At 39.1% G+C, this 16694-nt stretch overlaps 1 protein-coding gene across 14 annotated transcripts in view; it reads left to right on the top strand.

The window, feature by feature from the left end:
• Positions 1–16694, top strand: part of LOC118407567 (oxysterols receptor LXR-alpha-like) — a 71263-nt gene that overhangs the window by 37032 nt on the left and 17537 nt on the right. For 7 of the 14 annotated variants that reach the window (XM_035808047.1, XM_035808049.1, XM_035808053.1 and 4 more), the window contains one exon: positions 6406–6438. The exons of 2 other annotated variants lie outside the window; for them this stretch is intronic. In XM_035808047.1, the coding sequence (XP_035663940.1) occupies positions 6406–6438 (33 nt within the window). Of the gene's footprint in view, positions 1–6405; positions 6439–15057; positions 15168–16694 lie in introns of those variants that run through there. 5 more of the 14 variants (XM_035808054.1, XM_035808050.1, XM_035808056.1 and 2 more) reach the window with 2 other exon arrangements.

Genomic DNA, 16694 nt, shown 5'->3' with positions numbered 1-16694 from the left:
GACTCTAACGAGGCGAGAGTGTGCGTTTGGTGTGATTTGGTTAGTGTACCCTCGGTGGGATCGAGTGACGGGCGACAAAAGGAGGTTGACATTGAGGCCAAGGTCATGAATATGGTGGATGTTGTGAGAGACGGAACCAGGGTGGTTTATAGATATCACATGTCACAAATGTTGCTCCTCGTAGGGAATATTCAGTTATTGATTGAGTAGTTTTCACCAGTGTGAGAATGTGTGAAGGTGTCTGGTGGGAGAGGTTGGTTTTACAACTTTATAGTAATTACACCACAGAGGTGGAATTAGCACGGTTGAGTTGATTTGAACGGTTGAGTTGATTTGATCGCTCTTGTTTATCAACAGTGCAACACAGCTGAAAATGGGATTCTGTCTTTGTCTGTGGTAAAAAATTACAACATGACCAACACACATTTTTATTGTCCAACATCTTATTTGTTTTAGTACTAAGAATGATTCGAGGCAAAGATACATTATAACAGTTGAGAGTAATTAATGTTCTTCTTCCCTGTAATGCCCACAAATATGGTTATTCTGGCATGTTGGGAGACAGTGTGTTGTTGTCTACAGACAAGTTGTTCTCTTACTTAAGTTCCTACATGTAGATAATTATCTGTAGCCCAATATTTTAGCTCATAGTCCCTGTAAGATTGTGATAGGTACACGTCAACTTGAATCTAAAAAGACTTAATGTTACCATGTGTGTATAGCTCTTAAAACACGTTAAAAACATGAACTTTATTCAATTTTAGAAGAACTTAGTAAGTATTTGTGGCAACAACATCGAATCCTCAGATTATCAATTCTTGTAAATGATATTTTATTGTTGATACACACTATAGTATCATCGTAGAGTTTTGCTGTTAGGTAATAAATACCTTGTAAAAGTACAGTTTTCATGGCAGAGTCATTCAATCTAATCTCCAAGCAGATCCTACGGTAGCATAAGATAGTATCTAAAGCTGGCAGAGGAGTGAAGCCGGCTTAGGAGTGTGTTTTGCTACCAGGCAAATGTACACCTCTTGGCTGACTACACTCCTTTGCCAGTTGGGTACTATTTTATGCCATTGTAGGATCTGCTTGGAGATTAATTCAATCAGTGCCTGCCTTTCACAAGTGTGACTACAGACTAGAAACCTCATCAGATAAATGATTTATGGTATAAATCAATAATCACATCCTGGGAGGGCAGTTAGTGCTCCCTAAACAGGCATCCGTGGTGCGTTTCCAGTGAATTAAACGGTTTTGAAGGGTGTAAACCACTTGTTCCCTCAGCAAATTGCTAGCTTCAGCTTGCTGGGATTTTAATTTCTACTTAAGAATTTGAATTGTCTGCATGGACGAAGAGTTTTGCCTTGAAGTGGTCTGGATTTCTGCCATTTTTGTGTCCAGAAATTGTGACCCGTCGGTCAGGCGTGTAACGAGTTGTTTTCTAGATTGTCAGAAAAAAATTGCAAATACTGGATAATGTGACATTATACAAATTATTGTGAAAGTCTACAAAAAGAGAGGGTGTTTGGATAGTGTCCACTGTTCTTGGGGATTGTGCACTGTCAGGAAAAGTAGATGTAGCGAAATCGGTGTTTGTTGCGATGACTGTGACGATTATTCGCCACAACAAGGATGTGAAAATGAATCATAGAATGATGGCTATCAGAAAGTCACAAAATGTGACAAATACTACAGAGTATGACCGGCTACAAATCTATTTGGAAGTCTAGCTCATGTGGTGTTAACATATTTTGCTACTGTTATATAGTGTGTAGAAAGAGAACCTGTAGCGAATGTTGTGATCACGTAGCGAATGTTGTGATTACGTAGCGAATGTTTTCGCCACAACAAGAATGTTGACTATGCAGAACAAAGGCCCGATGAGGTGAGGTTTTGTAGCTGGGGGCGAAATTTGTGCTTAATGTGGCGAGAACACCGTCACAATGTGGCGCCAGGGAGGCGGAACTGTGTCGGCAGCACTGGAACAACTACAGGACTTCAGATTAGACAAAACTATATGACAACCTACTTATTACATAGCCTTATGTTATGGCAGGTACATGTTGGTCCTGTTGTCACAGACTGTATTTATACCAGTATGTTTGAATGTCTATGTGTTTGTGTGTCTGTTTTTGTATGTCTATGAAAGTGTTTGTGTACAAATTGTATGTATATAATGTGTGTGTGTGTGTGTGTGTGTGTGTGTGTGTGTGAGTGTGTGCGTGACAGTGTGTGTTCGTGCGTACACGTCGTGTGCATATGTGCTTTTGTTTACATGTATGATGTTTATATACTACAATCTTTGTGTTTGTTAATGTTTATACTATTCAGAATGAACAGCATATCTGTAATTACAAATATTTTATCCCATCTTTTAAATGTTAACCTTTATATAAAACTGAGAAAGAGACAAAGCCAGAACCAGAGAAATCCTTGAGGCCGCCCTTACTGTCTGCCAGTCTTCATTTTCCTCCTTAAGATCCTTTCCAATCGACTTAAGATGCAGGCTTGACCTTTGGAGTGTCTGAGGATTTGGAGGGCACACCGTCTGATTGCCTCACAGTTGCAGTGGGATAGAAATGAGTCTTAAAGTTAAAGATATGTGTAACTACCGACCGTGCACGGCTAGGGCTGGGTATCGGTACAGCGTACCGGTACAAAACCGGTTTTTGTTATTGGACCGGTCCAGAAAAACCGGACCTGAAAAAATTAGGTGGACCGGATGTTGGACCTGTTAGAAAATTAACAGATTATTTGATCAGGCATTCACACGTTTCGGTGCTTGCAGGTGGAAGAAAATAACAAGAGTGACGTAGAGTAGAGTTTATAGTAATTTCTACCAAGTTTTACAGCCAATCTTACAGGTTCAGTTAGCGTTGTTGGATTTTAAAACGCCAGTGTAAGTCTAATACTCCATCAAACAGATTTTTTTGCAGTAAAATGGACCATTGGCATGAGTCATACTGAATCAGGTCCAGGTTCAGGTCCGGACCTGGACCTGATCTTTTGGACCTGAACCGGACCTGGACCTGAATTTTCTGTACCGGTACCCAGCCCTATGCACGGCTGTGTTCATGGGGGTTTGTGATGTGTCATTTTTTTTTCTTCCGTTTTTGAGGCTACCAACTTCAATTTGCTGAAGACTTTTGTAGCCTATATAGGAAAGTCGTGTAAAGTGCCTTTCCCAAGGGCACAAGATCGGTGACACAGCGGGGTTTGAACTCAGGACCTTCTGGACCTGAGTCAAATGTGCTGCCGATTGCGCCACGCGGTCCCACGCTGTTCCAATTGTGTAGTCATACTTCAAATACACATTTGTCGATAAAAGTGTGGCAAAGAGAATTGATGATTAGATTTAGTTGCAGTGTCATGTGTTCAACTTTGATTTTAAAAATCCCTCTCTCCATACCTCCCTCCCTCCCTCCCTCCCTCTTTCTAATTCCAACCCAGACATTTGTGCATTGTCAGTCAGTAATCATAATTTAGCCTGCATGTCAATGAAAAACACTGAATTATATAAAACATGATTTTTATTTATTTTTCTGCCTTTTTAATGTTACAAAAAAAAAGGTTTGTTCAATGCAAGACCATTTGACCACTTCTAGGCAGTGAACCGAATGTAATAAATGGCAGAATAGCAGAAAAATGATTGAGCTAGGAGATAGCAGACTGAAAATTGGTTCTGAAGACTTTCAAGAGGATTGTACCTATGGACAGGAAACAGCTCCATCCTGCCGACAGGAGTTAGCATGGAGTGCCATCACTCCACAGTCGTCTATAATTACTGTCTTGTGCGTACGGTTACCGCGGTGACGTCAACGTCGCAAAATTACCGGTTGTTAAAAAACATCGGTGAGTTGTCAGGGCTTACAGTGCAGTATAGGCTGTTATTTGCCGAGTGTAATTTTGATGTAGCCAATATACACTTACCTCTAATACTGGATTGTTAGGGTAGATATGTGCACGCAGTAGGGGATGATTTTTTATTTCACACAGTATAACAGTATGAATTTCTATCAGGCCTAGCTCGCATGTTTATGGATTATTGATATGGTGTATACAGTTTTTGATTCAATGTGGTTGATGGTTTCTACATTCATGTATTGTGTGTGATGTCAGTTCTGCCTGTGTGGTATACCTGACTGAATGATAGAATAACCCTACTCTAGTCAGACTGGCACAGAATGTATTTCGCAACCAAGGCAGTTCTTCCTACTATTATATTCTTTCTTATGATATATTATACTCTTATTGTAGGTTCCTAATTTGAAATTTTATTCCTATCATTTAGACTCACAGATTGTCTTTGAATATTTCTTACTGCATATTACACATTTCAAATTTCACATGTCTGAGCATATGTGGATTGGGGTGTTTGAAAATGAATTTTGATGAGATATGAAATCTAGAGCTGGTGTAAATTTAGTCTGTGTAACACAAACTCCGCTGTCCAGTGCTGTAACTGGCCTCTAGGGGACCGGCGGATGTTAGTCGGGCTGCTATAAGCGAGATTTAATCAGGCTGGTGTAAATTAGCTCTGAGCGCAGGAATGTGATGACCTTCCAGTATTTAATGAACTTAGATCCCAGGGTTAGGATACCAACTGGCTAAAAGGAAAGAGATAAAGGAAACTGGAAGTTCTGCTGTAGTCCCTTAGGAAGCCACTAGGGAATCTTATCGAACTTGACCTTAGTCTTCCCAACCCCCAACCAACGAGTTTCAAGGCTCAAAGTCCAAGATTGCATTTGAGAAATTTAAATTCTAAATTATTTAGGTATGAAAATAATGATACAAATGTGCTATTATGATGAAGTAATTGTCAATATTGTACCGGTTGTCTTAATATGCAGAATATTTCCAGTTTTAATGCTCTAATATTGCATTGGGTGCCTTTAACATCCATCCCCAGCTTCTTGAGTTATGCTTCTCACACAGACATACAAATGGCACAATTGTAAAACAAAATTTCGGCAAAAGCAATAATGCTGTCAGTGAAAGTAAAAGTTGATTAGTGATAACGAGAAGTTGAGTGAGCAATAATTAGTCTAAAGTAAGTCAGATGAGATTATTAGTGTGTACAGTCTAGTGGTCAGACATGGAGAGGTGAACAGCTCATCGCACATGTCAAATAATCAATGAAATCTTAGCCCATCCGGTTAGTAGTTTGCTTCAATGTTTATTATACATTTAAGACTAAATACTGTCAGTCTTCTGCTATACCGTCTGGAAACACCGTCCGGAAACATGGGCATGTCTAAAGCCTAGAATACTCAATTCTGGTCCAAATTTTGGACGAGAGCGCTGATTGGTCCCATTTGGGTAGTAGTAGTTCACTCGTAAGTTCGATGTTTTATTGCAAAGTCAGGCCCATCTGGCTAATTGAAAGTGAACAAAATCAAATACATGGGTAAATAATCTAAATTCTAACATACAAAGATTAACTAATTATCGCTGGATTCAAACAGGTGTCAGACAGCCTTTTTGATCAAATGCTCCAGAAGCCATTTCTAAATCCACTCAGTAACTGACGTTGAGTGTACAGTTCCCCAGAACATGGGAACATGGGAGTGAAGTACATGTATGTGTACTACCCGGATGTAACCAAGGTGAATGAAATCTGTACTCTCCCCATGAAAGTACCCCATGTTGCTGGTTATGGCGACTGTTCTACCCTGCTGCATTATTGTGAGGTTACTGTGAGGATTTAATGGCCACCACTGAAGCCAGCGGGTTGGAAAGTTCACATCAGCTTATTAATAACAATTTAGGGAAGGGGTTTTCGGGGGGGGGGGGGGGGGGATCAAGGTTAATATGTAATGTTGGAGAAAGGAATTTTTCACAGTTAGGAGGATATCTTAGATTTGTTACATTCAGTTTCAATTTCAGTTTGTCTTTGTTTGAAAATGATGTACAGATATGCACATGTACGTTTATGCTAAGTTACTAAATTATATATTGAAATATGATTACATTTCATTTGATGTTTTAAGATACTGTATTATGATAAATGATAAAGTTTAGGGCCACCCAATTGTAAAAATTGAGACAAACTTGTGTAGAGAACTGCCCTGGAGAAAAAAACGGTAAACTCTAGATCTGCACCTCTCTCGGAGGATGAAAGTTCAACTGAACTAGACTCTATGTATATACATTTTTGTATAAATAGACTTTAGATGGGCTGTGATAATCCATTTCTGACTCGACACTGACGATTTCTGACGTGTCACTGACGTTGACGGGTGTTAACTATGGCGTGATCGCCACTGTATGTATATCACCATGAACTCTATCTATCTATCTATCTCTCTCTCTCTATATATAGATATATATAATACATTTTGTATAAATAGACGTTCGATGGCTGTGATAATAATCCATGCCTCCCTCTCCCTGTTGTTCCAGAAGCCTTGTTGGCAGAAGCCTACACACACGGGGGTAAGCACTTCCTCATTCTGACAGTCTGTCAATCAATCAATCAATCAATCATTGGTTTATGTATTATTATACGGTTTAATCCATCTACTACACAGAATATCAGAATATCAATAAACCAATAGTTCAATGCAGAAAATCAGCTGGTCGAATCAGCAATACTATTGATAGATCAATTTAGTATTGAACCAATTTATTGCTATTCAAATCAATTATGGATTGGTGATTATTGATCAAGATACAGTCAAACCTGTTTATAGTGGCCACTCAAGGGACTGGACAAATGTGGCCACTATAGACAGGTGGCCTCTGTATAGAGGTGGCAACTTGTAGATAAAATACCCAAGGGACCGACAAAAAGTGGCCACTATGGACAGGTGGCCCCTCTGTAGAGGTGGCCCCTAATACAGGTTTGACTGTAAATGATAATCAAAAAAGAACCTATAACACTGAACATTTTTTACCCATGGGTACTTAACATGTAGTTGTTGCTTCAAAACCATTATTTTCTTGTCCTGCTGAGCTTTTTGCACATATATGATGCCTGTATGTGGTCCAGTATCTTATAGGATTTGGGGCATTTCACATCTGTAAACGCAGCATACCATCTAGCAAACTGCAGCGACTGGGGAAGTGCTTTTTCCTCTCAGTACCAAACTTTCACGGTCTGAGAAAATTTAACTTATTCTCGGAACTAAATGTTCTCGTTCACGGTTAACGAAATATTTGTTGTCACCAAGAAGAATTATTTGTTATCGGTAATGATAAGTTCACTTTAATAAATTTAAACGTCTCACGAATCTCTGTGACAGCCAGCAGCAGAAGCAAAACAAATTGTATCTCAAAATAGCTGGGATCGTGTCAGGGTTTATGCACATGCGTCAGATCCATGCTTTTCCCTGAACTGGTTTATTCAGGTAGGATGGGTTCAGCTCAGGCTAAGGCTAAACATGCCGTTCTATTGTACTGTCTGTCCCAATTTGTAGACTCTTCAATATCAACAGTGCTGCATGAGAGTTTGTGTTGTGTACGCATGTACGTAAGGTACTCAGTTTTTCCTCAACTCAGGGTGTATTCATACAGAACAGGTTCAGCTCAAGATAAGGCTAAACATGCCCATTGTAATGTATGCCTCTATACTTGTTGTAGACTCTTCAATATCAATAGTGCTGCATGAGAGTTTGTGTTGTGTACGCATGTGCGTAAGGTACTCAGTTTTTCCTCAACTCAGGGTGTATTCATACAGAACAGGTTCAGTTCAAGATAAGGCTAAACATGCCCACTGTAATGTATGCCTCTATACTTGTTGTAGACTCTTCAATATCAACAGTGCTGCATGAGAGTCTGAGCAATGTACCTTGTCACATTCGCTAATAAATAAATAAATAGATAAACACGTTCGTTAGAGGAATTGCAGAAAGTTTGAGTGCTGGGCAGGGTTTGAACCTTGACATCTCATGGTCCAAAGAGTGATTTTGTGTCATTTTGTTTTTTGTGTTAGATAATTTTGTATCTATTAGCAGCGAAATAATTACGCTAGTGAGGTAATCCTAGGCAGCTTTCACTGGTAACAGCTGAACATAAAAACTCCTTTCATCATACTCAAGTATAGATGACAAATTGACTGATCGAAGGACCTATTCAGCTGAGGCTAACGCTAACCTGAAATGTTTGTGAAGGATCCGGAGGGAAATTTTGACTATTTGCCATGATTCGAACCCAGAACCTTATGGTCCATTTCATTTCATGTCCAACAGTGTGATTTAATGCCAACAACTGTACATGTACAAATGAAAAGTAAGATGAAGGTCCAAAGGGTTTAACTCAGACCAAGGCTAACATGAACATTTGTGAAGGAGGGATACGGAAAGTTTGACTATTTGCCAGGATTCGAACTCAGAACCTTATGATCCAGCAGTGTGATTAATGCCAACTACTGAACTGTACAGATGGAAAATGGAATGAAGGTCCAAAGGTTTGAGCTAACCTGAACATCTGTGAAGGAGGGATACAGAAAGTTTGAGTCCCGGTTTGCCAGAATTCGAACCCAGAACCCGAGGGTCCAGGGATGGTAACAACTACATCGGATAGAAGAGAGAATGGTTTATTCATTTCACAACCAACTTGCGGCTCGAAAGCCGAATTATCAGTGTGATTTATGCCAACTACTGAACTGTACAGATGGAAAATGGAATGAAGGTCCAAAGGTTTGAGCTAATCTGAACATCTGTGAAGGAGGGATACAGAAAGTTTGAGTCATCGCTTGCCAGAATTCGAACCCAGAACCCGAGGGTCCAGAGATGGTAACAACTACATCGGATAGAAAATGAAATAAAACTAAAAGTAAAACAAGGCCAATTTAGATTTGAGCTCAGGCTAGGCTAGCCTGAATGTGTGTGTCTATTTGAGGGCTGGGATTTAGTCCGGACTATAGGAACCTACATCAGGTACCCATTTTACATTATACACTGATGAGGCAGAATGCAGCAATATTGCCCCACGATAATTTGGAGCAGTCTGGTGAAGAAGAATTTCGCAGAGTTAAAACAGCTGGTTGCTCTTTATATGTATGTAACATAACATACAGGTTCCCTCTTATTTCTGTTCAGCTGAGTTCTTTAACAAGCTCAAGCTGCTCTTCTACAATCTGAACCTAAGTCTGAATCGATTTTAACCTTTAAAATCTCATGTAAAATGACTGCGACCCTCACCAGGGGGTACAGTTCAGAACGCTGCATGTTGTGAATCGGCCGGGATTTGAACCTGCACCTCCTGGTCCTAAAATGCAACTTCTATTAATAGATGAAAAATGATTTGAACCACACATGTCCAACCCTCCGGCCTGACCTGGTGTGACCTCTCCTAATCTGGGGGAACTTATCGGATTATCTGTGGTGACCTCCGACCTTGAGGGGTCACGGGTCATGGCAGCCAGCTGGTTCAAGTTCACCGTCCCCTGGGGCATGATGGGACTGATCTGAGCCTCAGTTAGCTGTGATTTTCAGATTTGGACGCTGCAGAGTCAGTTCTGTAGTTAAAAAGACAAAGTTGAACTTGAATTTCAACCTCAAAGAGTTTGAGGGGTAAGTCTGTACCTTGTGACACACAGGGGTGAAGTTTGAACTTCGAACTCAAGTTTTAATATGACAGGATGATAGACATGGCGACGTCTGGTTGGGATTTAATTTTTGTGAAGATGTTAAGAGAAGCAAATTTGGAGAGTCAACTTATCTGTTTTCTATCATAACATTTTGCCTTTTTTCGGCATAGTGATAAGCCTTTTATAAATAGAATATAAAAATGTAATACTTCAGATTTTAGATATTCATGATGGTTTAACTGTCCTATTTTTTTGTGGTGACCTCATCTTTATGAAATATACACCATGAAATTTTGCCATTCCGACCCGTACTAAAAATTGTTACAATCACAAACTTAAAAGACGGAGAAACCTCTATTCCCCTTTCTATCTGTATCTGTATGTATATATAGCCGGTATAACTGCCCTTCTGCGTAACACATCAGCTTCGCAGGCACGTGGTGCGGCAGCAGCTAGTTATATCACACTGAACGACCCGTCACACCTAACCTTTGCACATCTATCTGCAAGCGTTCTTTAAAGCTATCCAGAGAAGATGCCCCTACCCTTCCACATGTGTGTACTGCGAAAACAAGTTCCTGCAAACATAACAGAATTCACAGCAATCAGAAACTACACGTACTTATAATTAACACGATTTCTACTAGATCTGAAAGTGATTACTGATCTGTTGATTCGTTTCCATGGGAACATATTTTCAAGTATTTTTTTATAACTCATCAGAACTAATTAGCAATGCAAGTAGGACACACCGGCGGGTAAGGTACCTGTTGTTTTTACCTTATATGGTCTGTGAGAGGGAAGTATCTGGTGGGTGGAATGCTGATTGTGCTTGAATTGATAACGGGGTGGGGGTGAAGGGCGTCATCGATGTAATTATGAAGCAAAATGCTTCACAATGATGACTAACACACAATGCAATCTCTAAAATTTGATAAGATATTCAGCAATTTTTCCAGATGTTTTTGAACTTGAATGCATTTACTAAGTAAATTTGATTAATGGAAAGATGGGAGTTAATGGGATTCCTGTAACATAACCAGCAGAATGAATGATTGAACGTCATTGCACAAGGTACAATGTACATTTTGTATGGCAACCAATAACAACTTCTAGCTATATAGACAATTGTAGTACTATGAGGCTACATACAGACCAACAAAATTTAATATAAAATGGATAATAGCACAGTCATGTCCGTCTGGCGATATGAGTTGAACATGATGCTCGTGTTTTGACCAATAGCAGCCCAGAGCTCATCTCCTCTGTCCTGACAAGGTCGTCAGGTTTACTGTCTGACCTTCAGACTGAGCTGCTCTCAGCACACCAGATTGACCTTCAGGTAGAGGTCGTGGTAATAGTGGGGGGGGGGCAGTCAGGTGTTTGCCTTTACAAATTTAGAAGGCATCTGCGCTTTCCTAAAGACACCAAAAAGCTCTTTGCAATCACTTACAAACACAAGTCCTTCGAAATCAGGCAAAAAAATCAGATAATTTTTTTTACATTATTCCTTAGCTGGATGCTGTATACAATGTATAACCCATGTAACATAATTTACTACGTACTACTTTATTGTACTTGTCCCTCTTCCCTCTACTCTTTTCATTGTAACAAAAGTGTACATTATGTATCTTCCTGCTAGCATATTGCTTTCTTCAGTTTTTGTATCTTTATTTATCATTGCAAATTGACAAAACCAGTGAACCATTTTGATTCTGCCCGAGTCCAGCTGTGACCTTGGAACGCTCCTATGACGCACGCAGTGGGCGTGTCTGTCGTTAAACAGAAAGGTCATAAATATTTCATATTATTCCACAGAACACTTCAGAAGTTTTATATTAATGGTGTTTCACAGTCACAGAAATTTCAGCCCCCTTACAGTTGTATTTGTTAAACCTGCAATATCGATCCCACGGGACTTTGACTTCAGATAAAAGCTCAAGAAGGAAACTGTCTTATATGTGAACATGTTATTTACTGGTTTGGCTGTTCAGCACGCAAAGCCAGGGTTGTCCAACTAGCCTGTGGCTACTGTAAAATGCATTCAAGTCCGCAGGGATTTAATTTCGCGGTAGCGGGAAAAGTCCCTTTGCTTTTAAGATTGCGGTAGCACCATGCACTGTAGTGTCTTACTGCCAAGGAAAAATGTTTGCAGTGGTTTAAGTTCGCCATAAATTTGTAATGCGAAAAAGATGAAACCACTGCGAAAATTTCTGCACTTACAGTAATATAAAGGGACAGAGACAAGAACAATACAAATGGAATTTGACATGGACAGGATACTAAAACTGTAACAATATTCTCAGTACATAAAAAAACACTTAACTTAAGTAATTGTAATTGGAAGAAAGAATAATGACGGCCTCTTTAGGTAGACATATCCAAGGTCATGCCATTAATAAATACATGTAGAAGACTTCACAAAAGGTTGTGTACAATAACAAGGTCACATTATGCCAGCCTCAATAAGTTTGAATATAGTTATATTTCAGCCATACCATAGGTATGGTGAAATATATTGTATTCGTAATGTTTCTTTCTTTCTTTCTTTCTTTCTCCTGTCAAATCTTCAGAACACGGTATCTCCCTTGTTCCTCAACCGAATGACTTGAAATTTGGCACAAGAGTAGAGTGGGCCAATACCCTCGGACGTTTTTTTCATTTTTTCCATATCTGTCTCTTAAATGATTTTATTAAGGTTTTTTGGTCATCTTAAGACCAAAACTGTATATTTGGGCCCCCTGTACCCTGGTATTATAACCGAATGAGCTGAAATTTGGTACAGATGTGCCTCGATAAGTCCCCCATATAGATTCAATATCAGTTTTGGTGTACAGTATAACGAAATACTTATTTTTGCGATTTTTTGGTCATTTTTTTACCAAAAAAGGACACTTTTGGCTCCTGTACCTTGGTTTTAGAACCGGATGACCTGAAATTTAGGATAGGAGTGCCCTAGACATATGCGCACATGGATTCAATAACACTTGAGGCATACGGTACAATAAAATGCTCAATTTTGCGATTATTTGGCCATTTTATGACCAAAAAGTACACTTTTGGCTCTTGTGCTCTGGTTTTAAAACCAAATGACCTAAATTTTGGTAAAAGGGTGCACTAGATATTTATTCAAATGACACATGTATAATTTTTGTCATAGACTACGTCAAAATGATATATTTGGGGATTTTTTGTCATTTTCCAATAGCCAGAGGGGTCAATGACCTTAAGGTCGTTGACCCCCAGCTGCAGATTGCACCTACTGGCATATATGTCTATTTAATCTAATTAGATAGGTAACCAATCACTTAGCCTGAATCTATATCCTAAAGAGGGGGGTTGCAGCCAATCAGCGAGCCCGGTGTTATCTGGAAGAGTTCATTCTTACACGGAGGGGTTCATTTTTTTTTAAATTCATCATTGGACTGGTGAAGTCTTTCAGTGGATGCATTTTTGGACAGGTCTATTTTGCAATTTTACAGAATGTGTGCTGGAAGAGTCTATTCTCGCACGGAGGGGGGATTTTTCAAAATTCATATTTTGGACTTTGGTGACTTCTAGTTTGTCAAAGTCTTTCAGTAGGGTTATTTTTGGACTGGTCTAATTTGCAATTTTACATGGGTGTTCTGGAAGAGTCCATTCTTGCATAGAGGGGGATTTTTTTTTAAATCCATTTTTTGGACTTCAGTGATTATGTCAAAGTCCTATTTTAGCGGATGTATTTTTGGACTGCTCTACTTTACATGGAAGAGTCCATTTTTTGCACACGGAAGGGGGATTTTTTCAAATTCAGTTTTGAACGGGTGATGATTCAAAATTCAATTTTAGTGGAAGTGTTTTTAGACTGGTCTATTATACCTTTTTATGCACTGGGACCTTTTTTGCTAAATTCAATTTTGGATTTGGTTTCTTATTCAAAAGGCCAAGGTTTCAGTGGGAGTATTTCTGGACTGGTCTATTGTGCAAATTCACATAGGGTGCACTGGAGTCCATTCTTGAACGGGGGAATTTTGTAAGACTCATTTTTGGGTTAAACCGTCATTAGTAAAAGTGATTTTTTCAAATGGGTGATTTTGAAATAGCCTATTGTTGCATGGGGAGGGAGATGGCTGAAATATGCTGTATTTGCTCTCAAGCAAATGTCGGCCTTTCTAGTATGTAGATTATGAATACTGGTGGGATATTAATACCTAGATATAAATATACTAGTACCATGGCTTTATGTAATACACATGGTAAGCATTGAATATACATGCAAGTTTGTTATGTTAAAAGTCGAAATTTGCTTAGATTAAACCTTCATGTGCATTAATAATTTTTTTTTGTATCATACTTTCCCTCAATACATGGCAGCTCTGTGTTTCGATATTTGTAAAGAACTTGAAATTGCATCTTCATTTTATTTTAGTTTAGAAATGCTACTAGTAGACAATAATATTTTATATAGTAGAGTAAAACCCATGAAGATCAAGTTGACACTTCTCAGAAATTCAAAGCAGGGCAGACCAGTGTATATTCAAATGTTGTAATCTTTTCTTCAAATTAATATTGCAGACTATGATTTAGGATAACCCCTAGAAATGTTGTCATCAACGTTAAACAAATGTTAGACTATTCAGCTTTGTGACAACAGAACTTTGGACCAGATAGGACTGGTCTGTTTACATTTTTCTGTAATGAAGTATAATTGTTCCCAAAGTTTCGCCCGGAGGCAGATTTCAATGGACCATTGGAATGTAGGGTTTTTGGCGACGAAAACAAACATTTAAATATTACTCTTTTTGTCAGCTGTGTCTGATTTATTGATGTAATGATTGACAGATATCTTGTTACTAAAGTTTGTCTACTTGTTTACGTGACCCCTGCTTTAATTATGAGACTGAAATTGACCTGCTGGACACTTTTCATTCAGGTTATGTGGGAGGGGGTAAGGGTCCAATTAACTTCATTTGTTTGTTTGTTTGAAGCTTTGTTTATTCATGAGAAGCTGAAATCAGCCTGTAGGTCATTGAGGTCAGTAGAAGAACTGGTGTTGCTGGATCTTGATTAATCAGTGAGAAGGTAATTAAAGGGTTGGGCTAATTAAGATAACTAAAAGACTATAATTAGTAGAAATACAGTTAGCTTTTTGAAAAGAAACACAACGGTGATACTTGTACGATAAACATTTTTATTAGATAGAAAAATAGATGTTACTGCTATCAAAACATCAATGTTTGTATGAGACACATGATTTTACTCACAAAGTTGATGAAAACCCACTTACTACATTGCTTCTGCCACTGATATACATATTTACACGTTACCAGTGACATACCACAAGGTAAAGAGGATTAGAAAAGGTGTTAAATATACAGTAGACTTAAGCCCAGACACTGGCACTGGGATTGATTTCAGAACCATGTTTAGCCCAGACGTGGCAGTTTTGAGCTAAAAACCTCCAGTTTAGGTAGTAAGGTCATCCCCAGTGCATGACAAGGTCACCTGGGCTGTGTCAGCAAGGCTTGTTTACATGCCTGGTCACATGACGGCTCAGGTCAAAGGTCACTGACCGGCCATTTTCCTCCGTCCGGGTAACTCAGCCTGCTGCGACGCTGGTGAAACCGTCGTCTTAAAGTCGCCATGATTCAAGGTCAGGCCGCTTTTCTCCTCAAGAAGCCATCTTTAACGTCTTAAGACTCTTCTGCGTGAGGTTTTTGATGTTTTGTAAGAAGTTTGTTTGTGTAAAGGTTAGTAGAAGTGTGTGTACCCTGCACTTGTCTACGGCAGGAGAAAGTCTGGACCTGAGTTTTCCCTAATGGATTCCAGACTGGGGCTCACTTTAGAATTGTTTGGTTTAACTGGAGAGCCTATCACAGCTCCTATAGTGATTGCATTAGACAAGGTTGGTTAGTGTTAGACATTGATAGCGTATAGTGTATAGGTAATGGCTAGCCTGTATGTTAAACTGTTCCCAGGGCCTACACAGGCAAGTTCCTTCTTGATTTAGGGCCTCCCTTTAGAAGTGTTTGGTTTAACTCGAGAGCCTATCACAGCTTCTATAGTGATTGTATTAGACAAGGTGGGTTAGTGTTAGACATTGATCCCTTCTAGTGTAAGGTAATGGCTAGCCTGTATATGTTAAACTGTTTCTAGGCTAGCTTCTTGAATATAGGGCCTTCGTGCCACCTTGGAAATTTTATCACACAGATTTTGATCAAGGTCTAACTGAGGTAAAATTTCCTTTTGGGTATATTGGCTGTAGAGCCACGAAGCTGGCATGTGCAGTCCTGCGAACAGTTAAGCCTCCATTCTTGCTTTAGTCTGACATACGTAACATAACCGATCGTTCAGTGGCCTACTGAATAATGTTCTAATGTTACATGCTCTATTGAAATGAATGCCTCTTCGGTTTAGCCAGGTTTTTGTTGAAGGCAATCGTTACTATTTCTAATCATTACAATTTTGTCTAACACTGCGGACGAGAATATCTGGTATGCAGGTTTCTGATACTTTCAGCAACAATGTTTAGAAATTTATGTAGCTGATGAAACTTGTACATATATCTTGTACAAACACTTCTTTCTTGTATAAACAGTTGCGTAAAAGAGCGTGACGTCATACGAAACGTGCTGTGTGGTGAAATAAGTTCTAAATTTTCTGTAACGTTTTAAATGTTGTTGCAACTTAGAAAATATGTGCAGACAGCCTAGTTACATTCTTATTCTACTGCTAAAATAGAGGGTTAGGAGTGACCTATATTTTGCATTCTGTACAGACCACAAAGTAAACATAACCCAGTTTCTATGTAAAGGTGGTCAGGCAGGGATGGACAGTCTGTGGTTGTGGTTATGGCCTGTCTACGCTTGATTAGTCAAACGGCAAGGTACATGCGGGTTTTTGAGTTTCCACCTCTTTGTTTGTTCAATGTGGAACTTTTGTTGCCGACTTACATTTTGGGGCTAGTTGAGAAAGGAGACTGTGGTTTGTTTTGTGGTAAGTAAATAAATAAACACTTCTTAGTCTGACAGCAGCAAATGTGGGCTACATATGGGCTTTTCAGGTTTTACCTCCATGAAAAATGGAGGTATTGTTTTTGGTGTTCATCTGTGTGTCTGCAAGCATATCTGTTTTAGCATAACTTTAGAACCTCTGGATGGATTGTAGTGATATTTGATAT

This window comes from Branchiostoma floridae, unplaced genomic scaffold (genome assembly GCF_000003815.2).
Source record: "Branchiostoma floridae strain S238N-H82 unplaced genomic scaffold, Bfl_VNyyK Sc7u5tJ_1421, whole genome shotgun sequence".
Lineage (NCBI taxonomy): Eukaryota > Metazoa > Chordata > Leptocardii > Amphioxiformes > Branchiostomatidae > Branchiostoma > Branchiostoma floridae.
The sequence above is the reverse complement of the archived record's forward strand: the minus strand, read 5'-3'. Positions and strand labels throughout refer to the sequence as shown.